This window comes from Vulpes lagopus, chromosome 1 (genome assembly GCF_018345385.1).
Source record: "Vulpes lagopus strain Blue_001 chromosome 1, ASM1834538v1, whole genome shotgun sequence".
NCBI lineage: Eukaryota > Metazoa > Chordata > Mammalia > Carnivora > Canidae > Vulpes > Vulpes lagopus.
In genome coordinates, this window is record NC_054824.1 from 148,069,902 (window position 1) to 148,085,336 (window position 15,435).

Here is a 15,435-nt window from a genome sequence, read left to right on the forward strand (position 1 = left end):
CTATGTCTGCGGCTCTTATTGGTAAAGTGCAGACAGAAACACAGACCATTAAAAAAACATGAAAAGTCAACGGTAAGAATAATTTCTTCAAATATGTATGACTTTTTATTCTGAAAAAACTTTTAAATGGTACCATTTTAACTTTCACTAGTAATTCATTAAAATAACATTCACAGATTTTTTTTTTTTAAATTTTATTTTAAGTAGGCTTCATACCCAATGTGGGGCTTGAACTCACAAGCCTGAGATTAAGAGTCGCATGCTCTACCAACTGAGCCAGCTAGGGACCCCATGGATTTCTTCCTAAGTAGCATAAAAGTCAAATTTGAGAGTATAAGGAAATGCAGCTTATACTTTGAATACTATTCAAGATTACCAGTAAGAAACACCCTGATAATATCTCAGGCTTTGTAAGCCTATGCTACATCTCCAGGAAGACCAGGGGCAGAGACTAATTTTTGGAGATTCAACATCTGTTTGTTACAAGATAGAGATAGTACAGAAAATTTTAAGACATTTTGGAATTTATTTCTAAGCAAAGGCCAGGTTTTTGTTTTCAAATCACTCTGGATAAAATACAATTATTAGATGAATTTTATTTGCCTAATTTTCTGACAAGGAGTATGTTTGTAAAGTGACTAGACTCTATCCTCAGTCATTAATCAATCTCAAAAGATGAATCTAAACCCAACCTAATTATACTTACCCTGACATGACCTTCATAGGCTGTTCCTATTCCTTTCTGTGGATCTATCCCCAGAGGACCTTTTGTCTGCTCAGGAGGGACTGGACAAGCAGTTGGAGCTTTGTTTACACAAGTTATATGACATGAGAATCCGCACACTTTTGAAGAGGTGGGAAAAAAACCAATGTTCAATAAAAATATACTTTTACAAAAAAGAAAATTCACTGAGCACTCATTATATACAAGGGGCTTATCTGTGGTTTTGTTTTAAATAATTGTTCTGTCATTTGGGGAGCTGATTCATTTGCTTATCAATAAGAATTTCAATGAGAAACAGTAAAGATTTTTATTATTGTAATATTATTGTTCTGTGTTAATAGGAGTAATCAAGAGGAGCACATACATAGGAAAAAAATCTAAATTTGTGACTACAACAGTGATTTTAAACTTGGAATTCCAAAAAGTGGTTTCTAGAGTTCTAACTCTTCATCTTGCCACAACTTAATATCTGCCCTGAAAATTTCTCTTGCCAGGCTCACTAATGGACATGAAATTACTTGACATCTTTGCAATATCTGGAAAATTTTATCAATCCTTTTTGAAAATGAAATTGTTCAATGATTAAAAAGGTACAAATTAAGGATAATCTTTAAGAGTTGTTAATATCATTATAGATTCTTCAGCTATAACTAAGGTCATAATAATGGTTAACTTAATTGAATGCATTTAATTTTTCTATAAGAGAGGTACAGTTACTCCTATTTACGTATGACTTGCCCTGGTCACAGGACTCAAAAGTGGTACTGCTGGAATTCAAACCCAGGCAGTCAGGCTCAGAGCCTGCCCTACCTACCAACAATAGTGCCATGACCTCTACCTGGTACTCACATGATGAACCTGAAACTCTAAGAGACAGGATAAACAAAAATAAGTATGTAAGTTTCACCGAGACTTGGTTGGGTGAACTGAAATATTGAAAGGCACCTGGGTGGCTCAGTTGGTTAAGCCTCCAACTCTCTTGATTTCAGCTCAGGTCATGATCTCAGGGTCATGGGATCGAGCCTCACACTGGGCTCCACACTCAGCTTGAGATTGGAGCTCAAGCTATGTCTGCTTGAGATTCTCTGTTTGCCCTCCCCCCGCCACTCGCTCTCTCTCTAAAATAAATAAAAAAAATCTTTTTAAAAGTTAAAATATTTAAAACAAACAAGTTTGTTGGAAGGGACTGAAGACTAAGAGAATCCATTTAGACAATTCCTACTCTAAGGCTCAGTGCTAGAGAATATTTGGGAAAGATTAAGAGAGGAGCTAAAGGGATACCGTTCTAGGAGTGCATGCACATGGGAAAATGTATATATACATCACTGATGGGCATTATGAAGCCATCAGAGGGGCAGGATGAACTAGTACTGACCTCCAAAACCACCAAACTTCTGTTAGACATCTCATTCACTTATAAGTGGAATGTCTTATAATTATAACAAGTTATAATCTGTTTTACTAATAGGCAAAACCTCACCTCCAAACAGCAGCGGAAACGACAAAATAATTGTCCTTTACAGGATCTAACTTAAATCAACCAAGAAGAAATTAAAATGATAGGAGTCTTTTGGAAGCTGTAACCGCATTACCATAACATTTATAAAAGCCTAGGCAGAGTCTAATGTGTCCCCACAGTGTATAGGGCAGAGTACTAAGGGTCTGTGGGAAAGACAGGCACAATTTCATGACATGAGACTCTAGAAAGGGGCCTGGGGAGATCCAAAAAATCCTACCATGTAATTATTATTTTTTTTTAATTTTTTTTTATTTTTTTAATTTTTTTTATTTATTTATGATAGTCACAGAGAGAGAGAGAGAGAGAGAGAGAGAGAGAGAGAGGCAGAGACACAGGCAGAGGGAGAAGCAGGCTCCATGCACCGGGAGCCCGACGTGAGATTCGATCCCGGGTCTCCAGGATCGCTCCCTGGGCCAAAGACCGGCGCCAAACCGCTGCGCCACCCAGGGATCCCCCTACCATGTAATTATAAATGATTCTGATGCATCAGAAAGGATAAGGGATTAATACCAAGTAGCTATCCAGGATTCTTTCTGATAAACAGATTTTAGAATATTTATCTTTATTTGCATTTTATTTTTTAAAAGATTAATTTATTTTAGAGAGAGAGAGTGAGAGAGCTGGGGAAGTACCAGAGGGAGAAGGAGAGAGAGAATCCTGAAGCAGACTCCCCACTGAGTGCGGAGCCCAATGCGGGGCTTAATCCCAGGACCTTGAGATCATGACCTGAGCCAAAACCAAGAGCCATCTAGGTGTTCCTAAAAGTGACACTTGTAAGTATTGGCTAAATCCAAAATGGGACAAGGCTTAAAAACTGTACAAATTCTCTCCTTTGGCTTCCATCATACCTTTCTGGTCAACGACATAGATTATTCCTTTTTCAGATTACTTTGCTGTCTTTACCTTTTACCTCCTCTGAGCAGTTTCCTAAGGCTCTGTCCTCACACTTGGTTCTCTTTTCACTCTGCCTGTTTCCTGGAAAACGCCATTCCTGTTCATCACTTTGTATGATCATTAGCTCTAAAATCTACTTTTCAACCCAACCATTTTCTTTGGCTCTAAACGCATGTATCTATAAGACTATTGGAGATGATGCAGTCTGGATCTTCTGCTTTGACTGTGAGAACTAAGCAGACATAGCATGCACTGTCTTAAGATGCTACTGACATCCCCTTAATTCAAAGTGATCAAATATAGACTAACTACGAGCGCATTCTAGAAGGGTCACAGTTGCATCTGAATGGACTCATGACCTTCTCTTCCAGGTCCTTTCCAACCCTAAGGGCTAAGAAATGGAAACTCATAATTTGAATTAGCAAATATTTTATCTTTTAAAAATTTTTAAATTATTTTTTTTAAAAGATTTTATTTATTTATTCATGAGAGACACACTGAAAGAGAGGCAGAGACACAGGCAGAGGGAGAGGCAGGCTCCACGCAGGGAGCCCGAGGTGAGACTCGATCCTGGGACTCCAGGATTAAGCCCTGGGCCGAAGGCAGGCGCCAAACCACTGAGACACCCAGGGATCCTCAATATTCTATCTTTTTCATAAGACATAACAGTAAATGATATATAAGGCATTGTTACAGTGATAAATTTCATTTGATTAAAAAAAGTATATTCCTAAGCTATTCACAAATAATGTATCCCATTATAATTTACACCATATTCATTTCAGAAGTCTTAGGGAAAGTAGAGTGGTGCCCAGACAAGTATACTTTGTTTTCTGTTCAAATGAGCCCTGGTCTTTCATCTCTCAGAATGTGAGCTCCATGAGGGCAGGCTCCTAGTCTTTCTCCCTCCATGACTACATCCTAGGGTCTGGAAGGACGGGGCAGGCATTCCAGGAACATGCAATGGATGAATCAAAGAGTCAATGAGTGGTAGGGAAAACCCAGTGCTATGAATACTGGGAATAACGTATCTTTTGAGGCAAAGTGGCAGACACTTAATATTTCCGAAAAGATACCAAACTGGCTACTTTTGAAGAACGATTTCTCTTATTAGAGAAATTAAGCAAGGTGAAAATTAAACAAACACATTCAAGGATAACTTTTATGTCTTCTGTCACTCAGTTTAATGCTTTGCCGAAACCACGAATTCACCCAAAGAATGAAATAAAGACTGATAAAGTTCTCCCCTGTTTCTAGGGGCCGTCTATATTCTCCCATGTTCAACATTTAGCACAGTGTTTGGTTTATTATCTGTACTCCAGTTATCAGAAAAAAGCAAAGCCAGCAGATATTTAGATGTGTTTTAAGGAGAATACGGTTACGTGATCACAGTTGAGGTAGCCTATGCTAGGACCCTAACGTCACACTCTCCTGTCATTTTGTTCTTACCCTCACAGGAACAGCCTTGTCTTATCAAACCAACCATCAGAGAGGTGCACTGGTGACATCTGGTAGGTGTTGTGAAAGATTTGACAAAAAACTGATGAGTCTTGCGCTGCAAAACAAATGGATGAAAAAGACGCTGATGATCAAAAACATCAATTATTTAAAGGATTTCTGCAATGTGAATCTCTGGGCCTCACATGAGCTATTAGGATGTTTTCTAAATATAAGTAGAATCAATTGTTTTCATTTCTCACATCTTTTTGTAATTTATGCTCCTTATATATTTTTACTAGGCAATACAGAGCTAGGTTATGCTAAAAATAACATAGGAAGTTACATGATAGGTTAACTGCTCTTGAATGCCATTTGAAAAGTTATAAATTGTAGGTTTTTATTTTTGTTCACAGATTTTGATTCAGGATTTTTACAAATTCTTCAAATGATTCTTCAGAAAAAAGTTAAATGAAACATTACATATTTATACTTTCACAAACACAAAAATTTAATATGCTTTTATACCTTCTTAGGAAGAACAAAGAGTAACTGAAAATTCTGGTCCCTGCTAGAAGTACTTCATTCTCTGGGACTAAGAATAAAGAGTATACTTAATGAATCTGTTTCCTTCCATGAAAGCAGTTGGTACTCCCCTTCAGTAGACAAACATACAGATGTACCATCCTAGAGACAGATGGCAGCCTGAGACTTCTTACTGCAAACCCAGTAAAGTTCTCCAAGGCTTATCTGTTCTATCTGGTTCTAAGTCACTAGACTGTAGCTCTCCAGAACATGCCTCTTCTCTCTTAGAAGGTTTTAATAATAAATGAATTATAATAGCTATTCTTCCACTCAACTGTATGAGCCTAGGGACAACTTACTTAAGTTCTCAGTGTCTTACTTTCCTCATTCTGTAAAACAGGATCAATAACAGTATCTACTTCATAGGTTGTTTAAGTAAATATGTGAATATAAACAAAGCCTTTTGAACAGTGCTGGCATGGAATAAGCATTCAGAACACAGTTAGTTACTTACTTTTATATATATATAAATATATATATATATATAATTTTACTGGAGTTCAATTTGCCAACATATAACACCCAGTGCTCATCTTGCCAAGTGCCCGTCACCCAGTCACCCCAAACCCCTGCCCACCTCCCCTTCCACTACCCCTCGTTCGTTTCCCAGAGTTAGGAGTCTCTCATGCTCTGTCACCCTCACTGATATTTCCCACTCATTTTCTCTCCTTTCCCCTTTAATCCCTTTCACTATTTTTTATATTCCCTGAATGAATGAAACCATATAATATTTGTCCTTCTCTGATTGACTTACTTCACTCAGCATAATACCCTCCAGTTCCATCCACGTTGAAGCAAATGGTGGGTATTCGTCGTTTCTAATGGCTGAGGAATACTCCATTGTATATATAGACCACATCTTCTTTAGCCATTCATCTTTTGATGGACACCGAGGCTCCTTCCACAGTTTGGCTACTGTGAACATTGCTGCTATGAACATTGGGGTGCAGGTGTCTTGGTTTTTCACTGCATCTGTATCTTTGGGGTAAATACCCAGTAGTGCAATTGCTGGGTCGTAGGGTAGCTCTATTTTCACCTTATGTTTATGATTTGAGATCTGACCTTCATTGCCTAGTTACAAAGAATTTCTCCATTTTCTCCTACCCATGTTTTTAATTTTTTAAATCTACATTTTATTTATTTATTTATTTTTTAAAGATTTATTTATTTATGATAGACAGAGAGAGAGAGAGAGAGAGAGAGAGAGAGAGAGAGAGGCAGAGACACAGGAGGAGGGAGAAGCAGGCTCCATGCCCGGAGCCTCATGGGGGACTCGATCCCGGGACTCCAGGATCGCGCCCTGGGCCAAAGGCAGGCACCAACTGCTGAGCCACCCAAGGATCCCCTAAATCTAAATTTTAAAACTAATACACATACACAGTTTAAATAGTAAAATAGTATCACAATGCTTAGAATAAAAACTGAAGTACCCTTCCACCCCAAGTCATCCTTCCTAGAGGCAATTTCATGTAACTCTTCCAGCTGTTTGCCTCCTTCTTTATGTATCTCTGTAATTTTGGAGGAGGGTGAAGCAAGTCTATTCTGCTATTTCTTGATTTGAGGCATTATACTGATTTCCTGTCATGGAAGATGAGGATTTGGCACTGTCACACCAACTACTCCCTTCATGGTCTTAATATTGGTATAGCACAGTTTTGGGTTAAATTTTACATTTAATGTTTAAGTTATTATGACCTTGAATTTTTAACTGAGTCGAGAAGTATACTATAGTTACATGTTTTTTGTGTCATTTTTTGACTTTTCTGAAACTAATGATGCCCTCCCTCTTTTAAACTTAATTTTCTAGGTCTCTCTCATGACTTACCCCCAGACTCTCCAAAGCAACCGCAAAATCCTCTCAAATCTATGTACCACATGGTCAAGCAGTGAGGAAGGAAGGCTTCAGTATTCCTCTGCCCTGTGTTATTGACCAGAAGTTTCTCCTGGAGCCTCTCTGCTTTTCTGTTGAATGTTCAGCTGCAGGGCTTGGGTCCTTCTCCCAACTGACCTGTATGCAATTCTCTCCTGTGGACCCTCTGCCTTTCTCTTTCTTCACCTCCTCCCTTGCTTTGATGGAAATCATTTCTTAGTAGTTTACTTAGGAAGCAGAACATAGGTGAAAATACTTTGAGAAAATCTAAATCTTCTGAAAATTTTATTATTTTCCCCTAAATTGATTAAATATTTGCCTGGGAATCAAAAATTCTAGCTCAAAATAGTTTTACAATTGTCCTTTCCATTTTGCTGTTAACAAGTATGATGCCATTTCGATTCCTAATCATTTGAATGTGATGTTTTTTCCCTAAAGATTTATTTATTTGAGAGAGAGAATGTGCAAGCCGGGGGAGGGAGGGGGAGTAGCAGAGAGACAGAGAATCTCCAGCAGACTTCTGGTGGAGTGTGGTACCCAACATGGGGCTCCATCTTCCAACCCTGAGATCACAACCTGAGCTTAACTGACTGAGCCACCCAGGAGTCCCTCATTTAATGAATTTTTAAATGCCTGTCTTATTTTTAACTTTCAAAGGACTCTATTTTTCTGGTTATTCCTTTTTAAAAGTTTCCTCTTGCTTTGGCAGTGCCTCTTTTTCCTTCAATGAAAATAGGAAATCTGTTTGTTGGGATCTTTTTCTTTTGCTAAAGGATTTCCTAAAATGTCTCCTGATCCTTGGGAATTTGTTCATATTTAAGTGTGAGTCAGTAAAAAAGCTGAGTTGAAAGTGTTTTGGTTTATATTTTGTGCGGGTGCCCACGCACCATCAATGAGAACCAAGCTGTCTCACTGGGACTCTCAGCTGCCATTATCTGTAAGTCTTTTCTGGGTGAATTTCTTCAGAGACTCCACTGAAATCCTCCCAGGAGGCTAGAGGGAAGGAGGAGGCAATAAACCCAACTGCCAACATTTTGGGAGCTACACAGGAGAGAGGGGTTCAGAACCTCACTTTTAGGTTGCAGACTTCTGCAAGATCTCACGACTCCTAGCTCAACACCTCCTCTTCTCTCACCAACCACTGATGTCCTTCAGTTTGTGGTCTTTCAGTGACCCCACAAAGTGAATGCACTGCTAAGTTGGTGGTACACTGTCTGGTTTTGAGAGATGCTCTAACAGTGCTTCATGTGGACTTTGAACCAATTCCCCAACTCATTCTAGACTCCCTTTCCCACTCAGACTCCTCAAAGGTATCAGGTGTCTTATTCTTCTGCATGATGTGAAGTTTGTCCTTCATGTGTTCCCCCAGAAGGGCTTTATGGGAACAACAATCCTTGACTTCTTGCACATTCTTAATACTTCTCCGTGGCTTTTATTTTTGAATGATGCCTTATTATGCTTAAAAACTCCAAAACTCTTAAAAATCTTTGACATTCTAAATTCATCAAATTGTAACAACTATGTGCAGTTTTTTGTATACGAGTTATACCTCAATAAAGTTGTCAAAAAGAAAGTCACAAAGGAGGGAAAAAACCTTGGACTCACACTTTCCTTGGGTATTTTAAATGTCATCCAATTGTTTTCTGGCATAGTGTTGCTATTGAAAAGTCTGACAAAAAATTCATTCTTTTCTTCCTCCTTGAGTTACTTATTACACTTCTGTCCAATGTTTTTTTCTTTATAAGCCAAGGGTTTACTAGAATGTGTTTTCTCTTGTCTGAGTTGATTTTCTTGGCTATTCTGGGTGCCTCCATAGTATGAGTTTCAAGTCTGCTTTATTTTAAAGAATATTTTACTTACTTATTTGATGGAGAGAGTGAGCAAGTGAGAGCACATACACAAGCAGGGGGAGCAGGAGAGGGAGAAGCAGCCTCCTGGCTGAGCAGGAAGCCTGATGTGGGGCTTGACCCCAGAACCCCAGGATTATGACCCAAGCCAAAGGCAGACATGCTTAACCAACCAACTGAGCCGCCCAGATGCCCCTCAGGTCTGCTCTATTTTAGAAAATTTTCCTGAACACAGATTTTAGAATTTTCTGTTACCTTGGTGTTCTCTATCACAGACTCCTATTATATAAACATTGGCCCTTCTATGTTATTTTTTTCCACACTTTTCTAAAATCCTTTTTACCTCTTTCCTCATTTCTGTTTAAAAATTTTTATTTATTCATTTCAGTGTGGAAGTTAGAGAGAACATGCTCGAGTCATGGGAGGAGAAGAGGAAGGGAGAGAGAGAGAATCCTTAAGCTGACTGCTGAGCATGGAGCCTGACATGGGCTCAATCCCATAACCTCGAGATCATGACCTGAGCTGAAACCAAGAGTTAGAAGCTTAACCAACTAAGCCACCCAGGAGCCACTCCTCATTTCTTTCTTTCTTTTTTTTTTTTTTTTATTTATTAATGAGAGACAGAGAGAGAGAGAGAGAGAGAGAGAGAGAGAGAGAGGCAGAGACACAGGCAGAGGGAGAAGCAGGGTCCATGCAGGGAGCCCGACATGGGACTCGATCCTGGGTCTCCAGATCCCACCCTGGGTCGAATGCAGCACTAAAACGCTGAGCCACTGGGGCTGCCGCCCTCCTCATTTCTTGATTAAAAGAAAAAAAACTATTTTCTATTTTCATAAGTGATTTATTGAATTTATTTACTCCCAAATTCCTTATGTGCCAGTCTGTATTCCTTCAGTCTTATTTTACCTTAATTTCTAACTCTTTCCCTAGATTCTGTCACCTTTCTTCAAATCTTGCTTTCTTCAACACTCTCATTTCTAAGGTTTGCTATTTTAAATTTTTGTTTCTTCATAACTTCTACTGTTTCCTTAATTTCTTCTGAATATTGATTGTTGGTTTCGCAGAAATGTTTTCTGGCATACTTTCATTTTTAAAGATGACACTTCTCTTTTTTGTGTATGTGAGATTTGACTGTGGCCACTTCCCTCAGTTTAAAAAAAAATTAATGAGAGACACACAGAGAGGCAGAGACATAGGCAGAGGGAGAAACAGGTTCCCTGCAGGGAGCCTGATGTGGGCCTCTATCCAGGACCCTGGGATCACGTCCTGAGCCAAAGGCAGATGCTCAATCACTGAGCCACCCAGATATCCCCATTTCCCCCATTTTTAAGTGAAATGACTTTTCCTATACCTCTATGAGGGAGAGATGGGCCAGGGTAATCTTTCCAGCTCCATGCCTTTGACTCTGTTTTCTATCATTTTCATTAAGATGATTTTTTTTAAATGACCTCATTCTTTCCAAGCTCCTCCTTCCCTCTTCTTAATCATCTGGACTTTCTCTTTCCTTTTCCTGCCTTGCTCAATTCTGAACCCATTTCCTACTGACCCTCCTTAGGATGGGGCTGTGATCTGGAAGAGTATTCTGACCATCTGGTTTTGAGAATTTACAACTGCAGCACTGTCACATCGTCCACTGTCTTGCCTCCCTGATCCTCACCTGCAGGATGGAGCTTGCAAAATTCTCTTGGTTTCTAATGTTCTTGAGATGCCCAGCAGTGCTTGCTTGTGTTCTGGTGGTTTTCTGGCTCTGAGATTACCACGAATCTCTCTGCTTCACCTCCATTTTCTCTAGAACAGTGTTTAATACCACGGGGAGTCTTATAGATGACTGTTTTTCCTCCCTATCAGTTTATATTTTGGAGTTCGTGGGAAAATCTCATCTATTGTTCAAGTGTCATCTGTCAGGCTTTTTTTTTTTTTTTTTAAAGTTTTGATGCCTATCCAGTTGGTCTATTTTTATGGAGAGATTCTCTAAGATTAAAAAACCATGCCACCACTGCAACCAAGTTCCCAGAATCCTCTACCCTCTACTCACTGGATTCTAGACTCAATGACATCTATTTTTCATTAAAATGTTTTTAGATTGCAATTAAAAAGGTGGTACTAATTCATATTTCCACCATAATGTTTCAGTATCCTCCTGATAACAAAGACATGTATACCACAAATGTAAAGAGGTAGCTCACTGTAATCTGCTTTTCTCCAACTCCTCCTAAGTCTGATCATCTTTTCACTCTCATTTTAATTTATTTTTCATCAGCCTATTTCTAGCTTTTGTCCAGTTGACTATTGCATGTCCATCCCCTTGCTTATAAAAGCTCTTGGCACATGCAGAGATTTACCTTCCATCCTCTGCTCTGCATTTTCTCTATTATATTGTTTGTCTGAGTTAAAATCTCCATTCTGTCTCTAACCTAGTTCTCCTGAGTTCTTAGGTCTTGCTTTATACAGGTTAGGGCATAAATGTGAGAATCATATACATTCATGATCATTATCTTCTGTATATCTGTTATTCCCTTTGTTAGAATACAATGTCCTCTTTTGTGCCCTTTGGTATTTTACACCTTAACCTCCGTATTACAGTACGTATCTGTGATCTATACTTTCTTTTATTTTCTTCCCTTCTATACACCTTTGCTTTCAGCCACACAACTCCTCACTGGCTCTTGTGTTAGGCTCACTCTGGGGAGTCAGCTGCCATGTAAGAAGATTGAGGCTATCATCTGGACAGACCCTATCAGCTGCCTGTCACGGAAGCAAGCCATCCTGGACATGCAGCACAGCTGAACCTCCACACATCTGCAGTCTCAGCTGATGGCTGACCATACCCACATGGCAGACCCTCGGTGAGAGCCTTCCCCTTAAGCCCTTCTCAAATTCATACCCACAAAATTGAGAGACTTAAGAAAATTTTTAAGCCATTAGGATCTGAGACTATTGCAGTTAAGAGCACCAGGTTATCATGTTTTTCATTCTTCCTTTTCTGTTTCCTGCCTCCATTCAATGAATAGCATTTCCTTCTGCAGGTATGAAAATTACACATTTTATATGCCAGTCTTCTATTTATTCCTTTCAACTTGTTAAGATTTATATTTGGGCTTACTTTCCTTATCAAGTTATCAATATTTATTTAAACATTTATATGATACTACTATGTCAGGTACTGTTCTAGGGTGTTTACAAATATTAAGCTTCTTTCTTTATTTTTCAAGATTTTATTTATTTATTCACGAGAGACACAGAGAAAAAGGCAGAGACACAGGCAGAGGGAGGAGAAGCAGGGTCTATGCAGGGAGCCTGATGCAGGACTTGATCTCGGGACTCCAGGATCACACCCTGAGCCGAAGGCAGATGCTCAACCACTGAGCCACCCAGGTATCCCTATTAAGCTTCTTTAAAACTCCAAAGAATTCAGTGAAATGGATACTAAGATTGTACTCATTTCTTTTTTTGAAGATTTTATTTATTCATGAGAGACACACAGAAAGAGAGGCAGGGACATAGGCAGAGGGAGAAGCAGGCTCCCTATGGGGAGCCTGATGTGGGACTTGATGCCAGGACCCTGGGATCATGACATGAATGGAAGGCAGATGCTCAACCACTGAGCTACTCAGGCATCCCTGTACTCATTTCTGATGAGGAAATGGAAGCAGGGAAAAGTAAGTAACTTGCTCAAGTTCATACAGCTAGTCTGTGAAGTAGCTGGATTACAATTTAGGAGGCCCTGGTAGGAACACACCGTAACTACCATGCTATGATCCTTACCCTTACTTCTACTGTGCTTGTATTTATATTAATTCTGGACCACTGTGAATATATATTTCCTTTGTCTTTGGTTTTGGTGCTTGCTTTTACAGACCACAATAAAATCTCTGAGATACACCTTTCACCCTATTTCCCAAATCTCTTACAGTGGACTTGAGGCTTTGCAGCTCTTTTTGATGGAGAACATCCTCCAAAAAGATTTACTTTCTTTCTTCCACTTTTTTAAAGATATAACTGACATATTAAGGTATACACCATGATGGCTTGATAGATGTATACAATGCAAAATGATTATCAAAGAAGTTAACATCCATGAGTTCATATAGTTGTAATCTTTTTTCTTGCGAGAATGTTTCAGATCTACTCTCTTAGTAAGTTTCAAATATATAATACAGTGTTGTTTACTATAGCTACTATGTCTTCCATTTGTCCCTAGAACTTACCTATCTTGTAACTGGAAGTCTATACCTTTTCCCTCATCTCCCAACCCCACCTCTGGCAACTAATATGTTCTCCGTTTCTGTGAGTTCAAATTTTTAATATTGTACATATAAGTGAAACCATACAGTATTTTTCTCTGACTTAATTTCACTTAACATAATGCCCTCAAAGTCCATTTGTGTTATCACAAATTGCAAGATTTTCCTCTTATGGCTGTATAATATTCCTGTGTGTGTGTGTGTGTGTGTGTGTGTGTGTATGTGTATACACATTTTCTTTATCCCTTCATCTGTCAATGGACACTTGGGTTACTCCCATGTTCCGATTACTGTAAATGCTGCTGCACTGAACATGGGGGTACATGTATCTCTTTGAGATGGTGATTCTGTTTCCTTCAGGTATATACCTAGAAGTGGAGTTGCTGGACCAGATGGTAGTTCTACTTTGAATTGTATGAGGAGCCTCCATACTGCTGTCCACAGTGGCTGAACCAATGTATACTCCCATCAACAGTGCACGCGGTTTTCCTTTTCTCCACATCCTCCCCAACACTTTTGGTATCTCTTTGTTTTTTGGATGACAGCCATTCTCACAGGTATGGGGTGATACCTCATTGTGTTTTTGTTTTTGTTTTTTTTTTTAAAGATTTATTTATTTATTTATTCAGAGTGAGAGAAAGAGAGGCAGAGACACAGGCAGAGAGAGAAGCAGGCTCCATGCAGGGAGCCCGATGTGGGACTCGATCCCAGGTCTCCAGGATCACACCCCGGGCTGCAGGCGGCGCTAAACCGCTGCGCCACCAGGGCTGCCCCCTCATTGTGGTTTTTTTTTTTGTTTTGTTTTGTTTTTTTTGTTTTTTTTTCCTCATTGTGGTTTTGATTTGCATTTCCCTGATAATTAGTGATGCTGAACACCATTTTATGTACCTTTGGCCATTTTTTTGTATGTCTTCTTTGGAAAATGTCTATTGTGGTCCTCTGCTCATCTTTTAATTGGATTATGGAGTGTTTTGTTTGTTTGTATTTTTGGCTATTGAGTTGTATGAGTTCTTTTATGTTTTGGATATTCACCCCTTACCAGATTATGATTTACAAATATTTTCTCTCATTCCATAGCTTGCCTTTTCATTTTATGGTTTTCTTTGCTTTGCATTAATTTTTTACTTTGATGTAATTCCACTTATTTACTTTTGCTTTTGTTTCATTGTCTTTGCTTTTGATATCAAATCCAAAAAAAAAAAAAAAAAAAAACATTCCTAAGACTAGCAGATTACCCATTGTTTTCTTCTAGGAGTTTTATGGCTTTAGGTTTTATGTTCATGTCTTTACTGTTTTGAGTTAATTTTTGTGTATGGTGTGAGAGAGTGGTCCAGTTTCATTCTTTTGTATGTAGGATATCCAGTTTTTCCAGCACCATTTATTGAAGAGACTCCTTTCACCATTGTATATTTTTGATGCCTTTGTCATAAATTAATTGATCATATGTGTGTTCAGTAAACAGACATATGCATATTCATTTCTGGCTCTCTATTCTGTTCCATTGATATATGTTTCTGTTTTTTTATGCCAGTACTATACTGTTTTGGTTACTATTGCTTTGTAATATAGTTTGAAATTAGGAAGTGTGATGCCTCCAGCCTTTTCTTTTTAAGATTGTTCTATTTGAGGGGACAAATTTTAGCATTGTTTTTTCTATTTTTGTGAAAATCTTAATTGTTTTCTTGCTTAGTGTTGCTGTTGAGAAGTTTGATATCAATTTGATTTTTCTTTAAAGATGATTTACTCTTTGAAAAATTTTAGGATTTTCTCTTGATCTATGATCTCCATAAATTTTACTATAATGTGTCCAAGTGTGAGTTTTAAAAAAAATTATTCCACCTAATGATGTATTTCAATATGAGGGTTTCCTCTTTAATTACTGGGAAATGTTAGGTGACTATTTCTTCAAGTGCTTCTATTTTTTCTTTCCCCTTCCAATCCTATTACAGAGATACTGAAACTATTTCTCTCATGTCTTATATCATCCATGCCATCTTCCCCCTCCAACTTGTTCTGCTATATCCAGTTTGCTCATTGCATTAGAGCAATCTGCTGAGTTCTTTATTCCAGCAGTTACAGTTTCACATGAAGCACTTGCAAATTATCTTTCTTCCTAGGTGCCTCATCCTGTTCCATCCTGTTCCATACTTTCTTTTTAAAAATCTCTTTCAAATATGTATTGTGCCTATTTTATTATTATTATTTTTTTTCGTTTCATTCTAGCAGATATTTTTTTTTAATTAATTTTTATTGGTGTTCAATTTACCAACATACAGAAAAACACCCAGTGCTCATCCCATCAAGTGTCCACCTCA

General features: G+C 38.4%; 1 protein-coding gene across 15 annotated transcripts in view; it reads right to left on the reverse strand.

Moving 5' to 3' along the window:
* CDC42BPA (CDC42 binding protein kinase alpha) overlaps positions 1-15,435 on the reverse strand; it is a 322,452-nt gene that overhangs the window by 31,738 nt on the left and 275,279 nt on the right. For all 15 annotated transcript variants that reach the window (XR_005986974.1, XM_041750305.1, XM_041750332.1 and 12 more), the window contains 2 exons: positions 4,587-4,692; positions 707-843 (listed from right to left, as the gene is read on the reverse strand). Coding sequence is in view for 14 of the 15 variants with exons in the window: in XM_041750305.1 (XP_041606239.1) it covers positions 707-843; positions 4,587-4,692 (243 nt within the window). In the remaining variant the exon portion in view is untranslated. The remainder of the gene's footprint in view (positions 1-706; positions 844-4,586; positions 4,693-15,435) is intronic.